Genomic DNA, 16,955 nt, shown 5'->3' on the forward strand with positions numbered 1-16,955 from the left:
TCTTGTATGGTTTGTACTTCTGGTGTCATATCTAAGAATTCTTAGCCAAAGTCAAGGTCACAAAGATTTTCTCTTTTGTTTTCTTCTAGAATATTTATAATTTTATGATTCACCTTAGGTCAATGATCACTGTTCAATTAATTTATGTATAAGATGTGATATATGAGGCAGAGTGGATAACCTTGCCTTTAGCCTCATCTTAGGGGGAAAGCATTTAGCTTTACATCATTAAATATGAGGTCAGATGGAGGGTTTTCATCAAAGCTTTTTCAGGTTGAGAAAGTTTCCTTCAATTCTGTTTTCTGAAACTTTAAAAAAAAATCTTGAATGAATGTTTGATTTTTTTCAGTTGTATAACCAGACTTTCAATCTTGGAATAAACCACACTTGGTCATAGTGTATTATCACTTTTAAATATTGCTGGGTTTATTTACTAAAAATTTGTTAAAAGATTTTTGAGTCTATCTTCACAGGGGGTATGTTTTTTCTTTTGATGTCTTTAGTTTTGATATTAAGGTAATATTATCTTCATAAAGTGAATTGGGGAGTTTTCCTCCTCCATCTTCAGAAAGAATTTGTGCAGGTTTGATATTATTTCTTCCTTAAAAGTGTAATAAATATGATCCTGGAGATTTCTGTGTGGGTAATTTTTTAATTATAAATTCAATTTCTTATAATTGAATATATATTAAATATTCAGGTTTTCTATTTCTTCTAAATAAGTTTGTAGATTTGTGTCTTTTAAGGAATTCATGCATTTAATCTAAATTCTTGAGTTAAATGTTAGCTGGTTTTACTTATTATTTGCTGATTAGCCATTCAGTTTTTCTTATGACTTTAGTAATTTCTTCTCTTTCACTTCCGACATTAGTAATTTGTGTTACCATTCTTTTTACTCTTTATCAGTCTGGCTAAGTTCTAGCCATCTTTTAAAAGACTAGCTTTTGGTTTCATTGATTCTCTCCATTGATTGTCCACTTTTAATTTTACTAATTTCCACACATTATGATTTCCATAATTTTATTTGCCTTAGGTTTTATTTGTTTCTCTTTTCTATCTTCTTAAGATGAAGTCTAAAGCATTGATTTAGACCTTTATTCTTTTTCTGGTGGTGTTCCATCATTTTCTGGCTTGTATAGTTTCAGACAAGAAGTCTAAGGAATTCTTATTTCTGTTTCTTTGTATGTAATCTGTATTTTGCCTCTGGCTACTTTTTAGATTTTCTCTTTCTCACTGGTTTTCAGCATTTTGATTACAATGTGCTTTTGAGTGATTTTATTTGTGGTTATCCTGCTCGGAGATTCTAACTTCTTGGATTTGCCATTTTATTGTATGCATCAAATTTGGAAAATAATTAGCCTTAATTTCTTCAAATATTTTTTGCTATACCCTTTATGGGACCCTAGTATCCATATATCAGAAAATTTTATATTGTTCTATATATCACCAAGACTCTGTTTAATTGTTTGTTTGTTATTTGTATTTCTCCCTCTGCTTTAGTTTGGATAGATGTTAAATGAGCTTGCTATGCCTTCAAGCTTCATCTTATTTTTTGTTTTAGTATCTAACCTGCTGTTAATTTCATCCAATTAATATTTCATTTGAGATATTTTGTATTCCTATGTCAAGAATTTTTGTTGGACTAGGGCTATTTTTTTCTATTTTGTATACTTCTCTTCATTGTATTCATGTTTTTGGTTAAATATTTAAGCGTAATTATAATAGGTTGCTATTTTAAAATCTTTGCCTGAGAATTCCATTATCTCTATCATTTCTAGGTCTCTTTCTGATGACTGACTTTTCTCTTAGTTATTCTTTACAATTTTCCTGCTTCTTTAAATATACAGTAATTTTTTTATTGGATACTGGAAATTGTGTTATATTGCTGAAAATCTGGATTTTGTTTTGTTGCTTTAGAAAGTGTGGAGCTTTTTTCTTACAGCAGATGTGTTACTTACAGATCATTTTGTCCAATTGAACCCTGTTTTTAAGCATTAAAGAACAGGTCTCAGAGTGTTTACTCCAGCTCTTTTTCAGCCTATGACTAAGATGTAAGCCTGCTAGAGTCTTTGCTGAATGCTCTGATGATTACGAAGGACTCCCCATTCTTGATAGTTGGAGATCAAATGTCTCCTCACCTTGTTTGAGGTCTAGGAATTGTTCAGCCTGCAAACTCTCCAGTGGTTCTTCCGCCAACTTTTGAGATTTCTCCCTGTGCATGCACAGCCTAGTCTTCAGTTAAGATAAGGAAACACATGCTGATTTCTGTAGCTCTTTGTCTGTGTGGGTTCCTTCTCTTTAGAGCTCTGCACCACTACTCCTAGCCCCCTTGACCTGCCAGAATTCCAATCTCTCTATGCTTAATTCAGTAATGACACTGGGCTCTGGTTTACACCTCCCTGATCATGGGATTTGAAAACTGCCTCCAGATAGAAAGTCATGGAGATCAATGGTGGGGATCACCTGGTTTGCTCCAGGGATCCTGGTTATGTGTTGCCTATTGTCCAATAGCTGAAAAGAGCTGTTTCATATATTTTGTTCTTTTCCATAGCAGTTTATGACAAGAAGGTATGTATGGTCTTTGTTCCTAAATATAACTGGGAGCAGAATTCCAAAGTTATCTTTTTAAAAATATAATATTTTAAAATATTCAAATTTGTCATACTCTTATTTACAACACTCCAATCATTCCTTAAGTTAAAATCCAAATTCCTTGGAAAGCTAACAGACTTTCTAGGCTCTGACTTCTGCTGAAAACTCCAGCCTCACCTCTACCCATTCTCGCTAAATTAATGCTCTCACCTAACCAAACTTTTAGGAATTTTCCTTGAAATGATGGTAGCACAATTATGACAGCATAGCATCCTATATTTACCCCAAATATAGTACTTATCACATTTTATTGAAATTGTTGATTGTACTTTTTTTCCCAGGTAAATTGTAAGTTCTTTGAAAGAACAGTCTTGTTCACTAGTCAGTGATCTTGCATAATATCCATTGAATGCATGAATGGAAAGAAAGAAGGCAGACAGGAAGGAAAGAAACGGTTGGTTGTGAGCTGATTTAAGAACTTTCCTTCAGTGTTGTCTGGTGGACTATGATAAATACGTAACAAAATAATTAAAACCTGGAGCTTTTTATTTACTGGGTTGCTTTTGTTTGCTTCTGAAATCTGCCACAATCATTTCAGTAGATGACTTCCATAATTTCATCTGCCCAAACACCCTCTTCTTCACTGTTCCTTCAAACCTCACTATTTCTGGCTCTCACTCCTTCTGTGCTCTAACGAAACTTCCCAGTATCACATTACCTATTAGATTTGTGGTACATTCTCATGAAAATATTTTGCTTCCAAAGTAATGTTGTAATTAAATTTGTCTTTCTGACCTTCACTCATATTTTTCAGAGGTATTAATGAACTCAGCAACTTTATAAATTAGACCACACATTTTTCTTTTTCTGCTGTCTCTGAAAGTTATAGACAAATTACAATTTGTATGTCAAAGTAGAGCTGCAAAGACTAATGAAGAGCTGTGGTATACAGAAAAATGGCCCCCAAAGCTATCCGTGCCCCAAATCCTGGAATCTATGACTATGTTCCCTTACGTGGTAAAGATACTTTGCAGACGTGACCAAGGTTAAGGACTAGAGATGAGGAGATTATCTCAGATTAGGTAAGTCAACTCAATTTAATCAGACAAGTCCATAAAACTAGAAGAGGAGGACAAAAGAGTGGTTCAGAGAGATGAGACTGGAGAAGAGGGAGTAGAGACTCAAAGTAGGAGAGAGACTTGACTCACCATTTGCTGCCTTGCAAGATGGAGGAAGAGGTCCAGGAGCCGAGGAATGAGGGTGGTCTCTCGAAGCTGGGAATGGCCGTCCACCAAAGAAGTAAGGATGTTAGTATTATAATAGCAGGAAATTTAATTCTCCCAACAGCCTGATTGAGCGAATAATCAAGTCTCTGGAAAGGAATCTCACATTGCCAACATGTCGATTTTAGTCCAGTGAGACCCTATATTAGTTTTATATTGTTTCCGTAACAAATTACCACAAAGTTAGTGGCTTAAAGCAGCACAAATTTATTATCTTACACTTCTGTAGGTCAGAAATCTGGTACTGGTCTCACCAGATTCAAAGCAAAGTTTTGACCTACTGAGTTTCTTTTTTTATGCTCTAGAGGAGACTCAACTTCTTGTTGTCAGCCGAGGACCATTTCTAGTTTCTAGAGGCCACAGTTTTCCTTGGGTGGTGCCTCCACCATCTCCATAGTCAGCAGTGATGATTTATCACATCTCTCTGGCGTTCTCTTCTAACTTTTCTCTTCTACTTTTAGGGACTCAGCAGATTACATTGGGCCCTCCAATAGAATCTCCTTATCTCAAGGTACTTAACATTAATCCCATCTGCAAAGTCCCTTTTGCCATGTAAGCTAAGAGAGGCACAGACTCCTGTGACTAGGACATGGATATCTTTGAGGGACCCATTATTCCAGTTACCATAGACCAGTGCTGGACTTCTGACCTCCAGAACTGAAAGGTAATAAATTTGTATGGTTATAACCAATAAGTTTGTAGTAATCTGTTATGGCAACCATAAAAATCTAACACAAAAACAAATAACATTTTGATTAACATCTATAGAGGACTTTATAGTTCTAAGAGCAAGGATTACATACATATGACCTAATTTAGTTCTTACAGTGAAGAAGCATTTTTATTATCACCATTTATAAATGAGTGAACTAATGCAGCATTTCAATGGTATGTAGATCAGGCATGTAGGTTTTGGAATTAGTTCTGAGTTTCATATCTGTCACTGTGTCCGTTGGCAAGATATTTAACCTCTTTAACCATTAGAGTCTTATTCTATATAATGGAATCTACCTCATACATTTACCTAAGTTAACTGAGGAATTCATAATAAAAGTAGTTAGCATGGTACTTTACACATAATAAGGAATCAACAAAAAATAAATATTATGTTTATGTGTGGTGACATGGTGAATAATGAATAAGATTAATCTTCCTTCTCTAATGAAATGGAAAATTTTCTGGACTTTCTATTATGTTATCTTTCTTTAATTGTATAGTCAAAGAATATGTATAGAGGCCATACTAAACACAGAATAAAATGTATCCTTTTATATCACAGAAATTAAAGTATAAAAGGAAAGATAAATATTTTAAAAATTACTGATAATTAAATAAGTAATATCAAGCTTGTATATGCCACATAACATTAGTGCAGGATTTTCTTGTTAGTTTTGTTTTTTGGAAGTATGTAACATGAAGTTACTGTGCAGAGCAGTGAAAACTCAGTAAGTGTTTCTCTGAGGGGATATTGTTTAGGCAGAGATCTGAAGGATGAAAAGAAGTTCCCTGGGTGAATTGAAGGATAGTGTTTTGGGCAGCAGTAAGATCAGCTATATGAGGAGAAAGAGGCGTAAGGACCTTCTGTCAGCCTACAATTCCCATCAGAAACTCAAAGCTGAAAACCATCTTTGAATGCCATTTTTAGACCAGTGACTTTTCAAGGATAGTTTATATATATATATATATATTTAAGCAAGGATAGAAATTAATCAAGAAGGTTGAATTGTCCTTGGGAATTCAGGCAGAGAGGAAGCGACTCCAACATGAGATCGACCTTCAGTTTCCTCTGCAGATCTACAAGGCAGATGCATTTACTGATCTCCTACAGGGACATGAGAACTGAACTGGTCATTGCTGTTAATGCCTCATGAGTGACTTCCTTATTTTCATTTCTGGTTCCAATTGAATATCATGTTAAGACAAAGGCACCGATTCTTGAATATAGTAACCTCTCACCATGAAAACAGTATTTATCTACACCAACCTCCCTGGCAAGCCTAAACCTGTGCATCATAATACCGACTAATAAGGTTTTCTTTTTTTCTAATCCTGTGATGTATCGCACAGTGTTCTAAGCACTTTACTTGCATTAACCTGCATAATCCTCACAACACTCATAGGAGTCAGGTTCTGTTATTATCCTCATACATCACAGATGAGTAAACTGAAGGTTAGATACCTTGTATAAGATCACATAGCTGGTGAATGGGAGAGCTAGGATTTGAAGCCAGGCAGGCAAGTTTTAGACCCCACGTGCCTAATCACTCCCTATGGTGTAGTGCACAGAAGAGATACTTGCATGATACCAAATATGCTGGTGGATAGCAAGCTGACAGGAAATAATTACAATCATAAAATGTAAATGAAGCATTCCAAGGATATTTTAAAAGTTCAGTTGCAAAGTACCATTTAGTAGTAAACGGCTATGAGACTCTAACAAAATATATTCCCTCGGAGCAGCCTTGAAAAGTGAGATGACTGTTTTTGGGCAAGTGTTCGGGAATTAAAATTATCCTGCAAAGCAGTATGAAATCATTGGCATATCATCTGAGTACGTGCATTCCAAGATCAGTAACTGAGACAGGAGTCCCCTAGAAGAGCTTTGAGAATTACTTAGGAGGTAAAATTGACAGGAAACAGTGACTGATGGATGTATAGACTGAGATAAAATGTACTGTCAAAGTTGATACCAAGGTTTCTGACTTGAGCAACTGGGTGATGATTGAAGTGCTCACTGAGACTTAGAACACAGGAGGAGTTCCAGATATGGTTGGAAAGGTAAGTTTGCTTTTAGTGTGTTGACTTTGAGATGTCTGTGAGGCATACAAGTGGAGATGGCCAGTTGAATACGTGTGTCTAAGACTCAAGATATAGATATGGGCTAAATAGATCCATCAGGGACTTGTCAATATAAAGATAGTAATGAATTGCAAATGAATGAACGAGATCCCCTGAAGGAGTGTGCTCAACGAAAGAAACAGGAGTAATAGGACAGAAACAATATTTGAGGAATGTGAAGATGTGAAAAGTTTTGAAAAAGTGAAAAAAAAATGGCCAGAGAGGTGAGAGGAAAACTAGTGAAGTATAACGGCCTAGAAATCAGGGGAAGAGAGATTTATTTTGTCAGATATATTTCGGAAACATAGTACTTTGTAGAAATCTAATGCTGTGGCTAACAATTTCTCTATGGAATATAAAGTATGTTCATGGCCTTACCAAACCATAAAGCCAAATCTAGATATTGTTTAGTGGCCAATATAGAGCTCTTTCTGTCCAGTTCTTATCAGAAATCAATATGAGAGAGAGATTATAAAGCATAGCTGCACACTGTTTTCCAGATTTCTCTTTGAAGATGTGATAATAGTGTTATCATTGAAAGCTTGTGGAATTTCTTCAGCTCTCTATTTTTTGAGAAGTCCATCTATACCTGGAAGAGATTATGCACAAAGCAAAAACTATTGTATAGATTATAGATAGTACTTACCTTTTTTTCTTCAAAATTGTATTTAAAGTTTTTGTTAGTCTTTATAATCTTGAAAAGAATCTTTGATAACTGTACAGAGGCTGTTCTCACCAGTGCCATCACCTGTCACTTCAGGATGTCAGCAGGATGACACCTCTTTTTAAAGTTCTTTCTCTTCCTCACAACTCTGAAAGAGAAGTGGCAACTTCTTTGAATATAAGTGTTTACTTTAGTTTAGATTCTCTGTGCTCTATCCTTACAGGGCTTTATTAATACATTAATCAATGTATGTATTTATTTGTTCAGTTAACATTTACCAAGTGTATGATGTTTCAGGAATTGTGCTTGAGCTAAAGACACAGAGAAGAACAAAACAGGAACCGTCGCTGCACTCATGGAGAATGGCAAAATCTGTGACAAGAAAAGAGCTGCCATATCACAATGTGTTTCTGTCTCACCAACACTTATAATTGATACCCTGAGAGATAAAAGCATTGCACAATGTTTTTATAACTTATCTAGATTTAGAATGAGTACCTTAGGATAGTACATATCCCCCATAAATATTGTGGTCTTGGCTTTGGTAATAGTCCCCATCCACGCCTTAGCTCCCGACATCCCTTCAGCCTTGGTCTTTCTCCTCTACTTTTGGGACTAAGTTGAGTTACATTGCATGAACTGAATTGTCCTCTGCATTTTAATGTACTATATCCACATTCTCTCTCCTTGTTAGAAGAGTAATGGGAATAGAGGGAAAGCCAGACAAGTGTCTAAAGACAGGATTGGTTTCTTTGGGTTCAAAACTAAAGTAAAGAATTACTATATAAAGCGCAAAAAAGTCCAAAGAGGCAACTGAGCAAATTACAGACAACTAGTGAACTCCAGGGTTTAAATCCTTGGCAAAGCAACCAGAAGTTTCAAATCTGGAATTCAAGTCTAGTAAGATCAGTCTGAGAACAGAGCAAGGATTAGTTCAGGATGGAAACCGAACTATTTGTGTAAGAACAAGAGAATACTCAGAGCTCGCCTTTTGCACTAGCTGATGTATGGTGAATGGAATATATAACAGGCTGACTTAAAGTACCAGGAATCCGGTAGGGAAATTAAGATGTTGACCATGCATTTATGCTTTGTTTTTCCTCAGTGTCTTTATGTTAGTGTTATATTACTGATAGCTAGTGTTGGCAATGTCATCCATTCACTGCCTCTGTAGCTACTGATTTATGCAATGCATACATATTTACCAGTAATTCTGATAGTTGTAAATAAGGACATTGTTCTGTGGTGGGGTTGAAGAGGAATCCCTCAATACGGTTATGTAGGTTGTGCAGTGAAACATTCAATAGATGTGAATGATGCTCTCTCTAGTTGAGTGATGTCCTGGTCCTGATGTTGGTGACATTTTGTCATACGGCTTCTTGTAGTTGCTCTGAATTTTTCAGAGTCTTCCATTTAGCTATTTAGGAGAGAAAAAAAAATACTAGCTTCTTCTTTAAGAAACCTATTGCTTCCCTCTTTTCATTATTCACTTTGTTTCCTGGTATGCATACAAATTAATGTGTTTCTTTCTATCCTCCGTACTTTAAAAGACTGTTCATAGTTTTGTAATGTTTAAATAGCAAAAACGATAACACTTATACTCATACACACTATATTTAATGGTTTATTTAAGAAGTAGACAATAGTTGATTATTCAAACAGGTTATAATGTATGCTTGTTATCAAAAGAAAGCATTTTGGGGGATATAATTTCTTAAAATTATGTCAGAACACAAAAATAGGAATAGTCAAAAATATTTTAATATAGTTAGATCCTAACAAATTTGTTTTTACAAAGTTGTACAATAGTATACCTTTTCACTTGTAATTGGCTTCACTTTGTACAGCCCAACTAGGATATTTAATTCTGATATGATGTATCAATTCTCCTCATATTTAATTTCCATTTAATATTGCCTTTAATTTATAATTCAAGTTTTACTTTAAAAATTCTTGGATGTGAATAAAGATTTTGTCTTCCCTACCTTTTTTTTTTTTCAGGGAGAGATTTGCCCTGAGCTAACATCTGTTGCCAATCTCAATCTTTTTTTTTTTCCCCTCCCTGAAGCCCCGTTACATGGTTGTATTTCCTACTTGTAAGTTATTCTAGTTCTTCTATGTGGGATGCCACCACAGCATGGCTACTGACAGATGGGTGGTGTGATTCTGCGACCAGGAAGTGAACCGTGGCCACCTAAGCAGTGAGCGCTGAACTTTAACCTCCAGGCCATGAGGGCTGGCTCCTCTGTATTTTTCAATAGTTTTCACAGACACGTTTACCTGGATTATCTTTATTGTAAGGGTGAAATTAAGAGCAAAAGAAGGGAACAATGGAAAATCAGTATTATATTTGTGTATTAGAATCAAAGCAGGCCACAAGTTTGAGCTAAGAAAATGATTGTAAAATCAGATTTTAAGAATATGGACTTTGAAGACAACTGTTGCTTTTGTCAGCTTACCTCTGTATACCTGAAATAGCATATCAGCCAACCACCATGTTGGAAGTATAGCTCTCTCCTGTCTACGATGTGTGATCAGCCAAATAAATGGAGAGGTGACTTAATCATATTCTAAACATTCCAGGTTTCCATTAACAAAGTTACAGTTACCTGGAGGGCAGATAGTGTGGCAATTGATATAGACTCAGAGAATCTACAGAAAAAAAAATTGTTTTAATTGAGATGGATTTAGATTTGGAGCACCACAACTAAATTTCATTTTGTTTTATTCAGATAAAATTGAATCTTCTTACTAGATTTCTAACATCTGCATTACAATAGTTTTGGCAACACAGTAAGATGAAAGCAGCAAATAAGACTGGTTTTTGAAAACACATCATTTAATGGAATTGTTTCATTTTCCAATTCTCTTTGGTATGCATTGAAATGTGATTTTTCAAGGCCTGTGCAATGAAGGAGAAGGGTCCCCCTCTTGAAATTCTCATAGGTCCATTCTTCCTTTGCCATATCTCTGATAGTCAATATCCTTCCTGCCCAATGATTCTCTGCTTTCAAATAAATAAAAATTCTATTATTTCAGAAAGTAGTCCCTTTTCCCAAATCTCATTCATTTAGAGACATTCTTTCATCTGTGATTTTCCTTACATTTTTAATCTACTGTTATTTTTAGTCAAATAGAATGTTTTCCTTGGAATATTAACAATTAAAGATAATTTAGTTTGTTTTTATGACCACTTAACTCTTAGTTTGAGTCATAAAGTTTTTTTCTGAGGTTTATTGGGTAGGTTATATATTGTGTATAATGTATCTCTCTTGGAAACATTAATAACTTTGGAAACTGAAATACAGCAATGGTTTAATATATCTTTACGCTCTTCTCAAGCCATCTGACTTGAAACCTTGAGAACAAGTATGAGATTTCCCCAAAAGAAAAGTAACATTTAGTTAGGTTAAGTGTCAAATTGCTAGCTTACGCTGTATAAAAGTCAATATGTACCAAGTCATAATAGTGAATTTCATCTACAGTGCTAGGAGGTTGTTGAACTCAATTACAGAAATGTGCAGAGCTCTATTTGATGTGTGACGAGGTTAGGAGACCACAATCAATTAAAAAGAACACATGTATATCCTGTTCTGGGGAAACTGTTGTTATAGTATCCTTGTTCAGTTTCTGCTTTTTTCTCTGACTTTTCCTCTGAACAGAAGAGAACAAAGGGTTTAATAATTCCCCAGTTTCATGTGGAATTGTTTTGTCTGCAATATCTAATAGGAAGACGTGAGATTGTTGTTTTACTTGAATGAAGCCTCAGGCAGCTACAATTAAACATGCTATAACTTTTATTCTTGTAGCAAAACCGTTTGAAAATGGACAATATTTGGACATTTATGGAATTACAAGGGACCAGGCTGGAGAATATGAATGCAGTGCGGAAAATGATGTGTCATTCCCAGACGTGAAAAAAGTCAAAATTGTCGTAAACTGTAAGTCCCGTCACCTTTTATCAACGTAACTTCAGAGAAAAGAGAAAACATCTGAAAAATTCTGTCTGAAATTTGTGTGGCTGTTTTTTAAGCGGTGGTTTATTGATAAAGACCACCTACTGACAACGAAAATGTGTATATGTTAGAATAGTGTTCAACTGTTTTATGTAACATCAGTTGTCCCAAGTAATCCCACGGAAATTCAGTATGATGTACAGATGGAAATGTTTCCAATAGCATCCTACTCCCTGGCATTCTAAGCTATGGTATCCTTATCTCAAAAGCACTGTAGACACATGATGTTTTCTTCATTCTCATGGGTTTCACCTGGAGTGTATTCCCACTAAATTTAAGTGTGAAGTTCCCAGTCAAACCTGATGGAAATGAAGTGTGCTATTCTGCACTCATAGATGAGATCAGTTGCTGTGATGCTCCTTTTACTTGGTCATTTAACCATATTTAATTTGGAAAATATTGAGAAAATGAAGAAATAATTTTCCCTGAGCGTCGTTATTAAAAAGTTAGTATATTAAGAGAACTGCAGAACCATTAATGACATTATGTTACACCCTTTCTCTAAATGCATCCCAAACACTGATGTAAGATATGTTTTCATTAACATCCTATTTTACATCTTGTGATCTCAATAGCAATGACTGCAGTAGTCTGTACTTTTCAAAAATATCCCTTAGTCTTTCAAAAATTTTCACATTGTTTATCTTATCCAAATAAAATACTTTTGGGATAATAATATTTTACCAAAAGTGTTTATAAGCTACAGCTTCTAATTTTTTTGGTTCCATTTATACATCTTTGTATATATGGCCATTGTTAATAATGCATATGTAGTATTATCCCATAGATCAGAAGAAATTGTTCCAAACAGATCCCCAAATGCTAAAACTAAGCAGTTTTCTCACATTACTATGAATCTTTCAGTTTCACGGCCAAAAAAAAATAACTATCAGAACACTCCTGGCAGTTGAGGGTCTGCCAGGGCAAGTCGCTGCCGTCCACTAACATTTATCAGTGACTAATTTATACATCTGGGGTTGAACTATCTATGAGACTGAGCAGATGTGCAGAGTACCAGATCAGGAGGCAGTTTCTGGAGCAGAGTTTCTCATATAGTGTTTTGGATATAAACTTCAGCAGATTCACCCACGAAGCTTATTGAAAATGGGAGATTTCTGTGCTGCACGTCAGCCCTATTGAATCAAAATCCTTGAGGTATATGGCCTAGAAATATGCATTTTTGGTAAGTTTTCATTGATTCTCAGGACTCCTGATGCAGATGGTTCTGCTCATCCTTTGGAACTCTCTGAAATAAGCAAGTAAAAATTCCTGCTCATTTCATCATGAACCATCCGTATCTCAACATGAGTCTCCTGATTTTATTGTTGAGGGGCTTGGTAAGGGAGATGAAAAATCGGACAACTAAACAAGTGATTTTTTTAGCAGTGAGCACTAAGAAATGAAAAGGCAGTCAAACTGTCAATGAGCAAGGTGCCCAGCCTGGCAATGCTGCCCACTCTCAAACCCCAGACCCAGCAGCCCTAAGATGATGTCTCTGATGGGGTAGGCTTGAAAACTCAGCTGCTGTATGGATTCTCAGGAGCTCATACTCCACGTATAATCCACCCTTCCCTTTGTATTCACACACTCTTTTTTATCCTTTTTATCCCTCTGCCTTTAGTTCATTGTCATATTATTCAATCAGGTTCTATTTTTTCCTGGACAAGTGGGAGGGACCTTAGACTGAGAAAGGCCAAATAGGGAGGAAGCAACTTGGAGAGAAACTGAATTGGAAGAAAATTTAGATGACCAACCAAATGAGTCATCATCCGCAGGATCTGGATGGAGAAGAGAATCCATATATAAAGCAGAAAGACAGAAACTAGAGAAACAAGACGTCAAGAACTGTGAAGGATCTGCCACTTTCATGGATGCTGGCAGAAGACAGAGACAAAGGGCAGTATATTAGTCATAGCAAGAGCAGTAGCCAGAGTATTGTCATTTTCCTGCATCAGTTCCCCAAGCCCCAATTACTGCAGGGTGATACGAGGAGGGCTAAGTGACATCTACACACACAGTGCATTTATGTCATAACTGAGGCTCCCTGAGCTTAAGAAACTCAATTTTTTTAATAATGGCAGCAAGCAAACTTGCCCTTGGCTGCAAGGGGAGAAATTATCTTTATTATTCTGGACTGTAAACAAACTTGCCCTTTGCTCCATAGGGAGAACCACTTCTTCTGTCTTCCAAGACTGTTCGCTATACAAACATTTTTCAAAAAGATGGTGAGAAACAAAAGCTGTCAGTGCCTCTGCTCGCAAAGATATGCAGAAACACAACAGACCCATGGAGAACTGTCTTCCAACACAGGATGGGAGCAGGGAAGTTTGAAGCACAGCTTAGAGACATCCCATCAGCTGAGAAGGGGGCTTCAGGGCCTTTTGTAGGGTGTCAGACATCTAAGAATAAGTAGGAAGGAAGACTTTGTTACTAACTTTAACTTAAGAAGGGAAATAGGAAGGAAAAAGGGGAAAGTAAAAAAAAAAAAATGGAGGTACTTTTAAAATCATAACACAGACTATCTTTTTTGAGAACTAATTTCAAAGTACAGTCATAAGTGAAAATATTGGTTTCAACACAATATTAACATAGCTCACATTTAAAAGATGGACCTAGGAGGATTTTTGCAGTTATTTTAAAAAATGATTTTGTTTTCTACTCCTCCCCAAATTATACCTTTGATATTTTCTATTTTCTTAAATGTTCTGTGAAGAATTACGTTTAATACTGATTGAAGAATCACATTCACGTCTTTTGAATCAGTATTTTATGTAAAAGATGAGTTTTGCTCAGACTTCTGGTCAAGACGTAAATTCTGCCTTAGGCCGGAATAGTTATGTCACACATATACCAGTGAAATCTAAGCTGTTTAGGTATGTGAGTGTGAGTATGTGTGTATATGTTCCTGGTTATGAGGAAGTGTGGAAAGTGTTAATTTTGTGAATTTGGCCCTTTAAAACTCAAAAATTGAGCACTCTCTATAGATTTTACTGGGCTGATTTCCCAAAGGAAATTAGCCAAAGCTTACTGAACAAACTTTAGTTTGTCAAATCCCCAAATTGAGTACAATGGTCCATGTCATTGGCATGGAACCGCACATCCCCTGAGGACCAGAAGATTCCCTGAAGATAGAATCGTGCCAGGTTCAAGGCGGCCTTTCTTTTCATTGTTATTAATCAATAGTGATGGTGCATATAGAATTGCAGTAACTTTATGAGTTATAATTTCAAGAGAAACTGTCCCATTTCCCAAATGGGGTTCAAGATGAAATGTGATAAATTTTCATAAGCTCTGGTAGATTCAGTTATACAGTAAGTCAACTTGAGGAGACTTAGGTTCCCCATCAGTTAGAAATGTTTAATGTTTTAATATTCATCTACCACATCACCATATTCACTATATAAATATATATATATGTATAAAATACATACCATACATAACATCATATTTGACACATGCTTTGTACTTACAGCACTTTGTTGTGGATTTCTATTCAATTTTATTCATCAGCAGTTTAGTGAAATGATTGGTATAATTGACTTATTTTATATAGTTTGGGCTAGTTGGTTGAATAAATCAGTTTATTTGAGTTATTTACAGGAAGTTTTGCTACAGGTAGGAAGAAATTTGTAGGCTAGTTAGATTCTATGCGAGGGCTTCTTTCTTAGTAGGGAGATTTTGTAGGTGATTATTCTTGTCTTTATCTGTACTTACTTTTATTATTTTATATATATATATAAATTTCTTTATATAAGTATACACACATACCTACCCTCATATATAAATATATATATATTTCTTGTCAAATTGAAAAACAAACTAAAATAATTAAAAGGAATCATGACAGTTATCATAACCAAAACTTGAGAAATTAATACACATACATAAACGTAACAAGAGAGAAAAAAATTTGAGGCCAGTTGATTAGGTAAGCCAGAGGGAGCCAGTGGATTAGAGTTGGACAGATTCTCTGTTTTTTTTGCATTTGTATTCCATCCATAGAAGTGGCCTAGAGGATACCAGTCTCATAATTTTTATAGTTAATTAGAAAATGGAAGAATGAATGAGTTCCAGACAGCCCATGGGTTCAACTGAATTGAGAAAAACAGGAACCCATGAAGGTCTCATTAGGAAAGGAGAAACCAGAGTCTAGAAAATCAGCAAAGTTGACTCACTGAAAGAAAAATCTAGAATCTGGAAAATTTAGAAAGTATCATAGGCTAAGCAAGTAATGTAGATGTCTATAGGGAGGTAGAACCCAGAATCAGCTGAGCCTGCAAGACCTAGCCCTTCAAAATGAACCCTGCCAGTAAAAGGCAGGGGGTTCTCAGAGCTGATGACAGAGGCTGTCTGCTCTCCACCGATTTATATGTATTCTTCCAGTGAGGAGTAACTGTTTTGGAAACGTAGGCCTTATAGTCAGATATAACTTATTTGAACTGCTGTTGTGTAATTTACTGGGCTTTGAGACCTTGGGGAACCACTTTACCTCTCTGAGTCCAATTCTGTAAATTTAGGGCAATAATGCATAATTTTCAGGATTTCGGTAAGGATTAAATGAGATGATACATATAGCATCTATGATAGTGCCTGGCTCACTGTAGGTAACTGAAAAAAATCTCTCTCTCCCAGGACAATAAGTAAATGGTATGTTGACTAATGTACTTCCAATACCATATTTTTAACCAATTATTTCAGGTGGATTCAATACAGATAACCTGACATTTATATAGTGCTTCAAGCCAGAGATTGGAAGCACTAATTCTATTTATTTTAAAGATAAGAAAATTGAGGTTCAAAGAGATTAAAACAATTAATAGTGTTCTTGATTTTCAAGAACAAAACAGACGTGAATAAAGGAAGTTATGAATTAACCAGATAAAATATAGAGTCAACTAGATTAAGGTAAAAAAATGTGTAGACATTATTTCCATTTTCAGTCATGACAGTCAGATTGATTGATTTATATATTTTGCACACAAAATTTCCAGTAAAATAGAATTGAGTAATTCTTCCTGTAGTCAAACAGTAAAGATGTTTTTGGATGCACCATGAACTAAGTTTTTATCCAATAAATCATAAGCATATATTTGTGCGTTATTTTGCATCTGATACATATTCATTTATGCAAATATGTACTTTATCTTCCAAAATAACTAGCTCCAAACGTGCGGAATAGAATGTACCAATTAGTATAACTTAGTACAATTGTATCAAAGCCTGGAATGAGGAGCCACTGGGGAGAGGGAGGAGGGGAAGGATTCCAGGGAAATGACCAGTTTTCTTAGGTTATTCATAAAGTTTTCTCCAAAACCTTGAGCGAGGTAGGCAGACATTTCAGACTTAATACAAGAAGAAATTGCAGATGACATGTATGTAGCACCTTAAATAAGGAGAAAATCCTAGTATTCAGAGGTGGAATGGAGCAAAGATACTATCATGGAACCAGAAGATAAATGAGTGTTAATGTGAATTCATAATTATCACCTTAGCTTTTATTTCTGGCTCCATTTTATGCCTCTACCTTTCTTTTCCATTTACCTCATCTTTCACAACTGCTTA

General features: G+C 35.5%; 1 protein-coding gene across 2 annotated transcripts in view; it reads left to right on the top strand.

The window, feature by feature from the left end:
- The window catches only part of NEGR1 (neuronal growth regulator 1), an 817,887-nt gene that overhangs the window by 534,081 nt on the left and 266,851 nt on the right, over positions 1-16,955 (top strand). For both annotated transcript variants that reach the window (XM_070592298.1, XM_070592297.1), the window contains exon 4: positions 11,187-11,318. In XM_070592298.1, the coding sequence (XP_070448399.1) occupies positions 11,187-11,318 (132 nt within the window). The remainder of the gene's footprint in view (positions 1-11,186; positions 11,319-16,955) is intronic.

This window comes from Equus przewalskii, chromosome 24, assembly GCF_037783145.1.
Source record: "Equus przewalskii isolate Varuska chromosome 24, EquPr2, whole genome shotgun sequence".
NCBI lineage: Eukaryota > Metazoa > Chordata > Mammalia > Perissodactyla > Equidae > Equus > Equus przewalskii.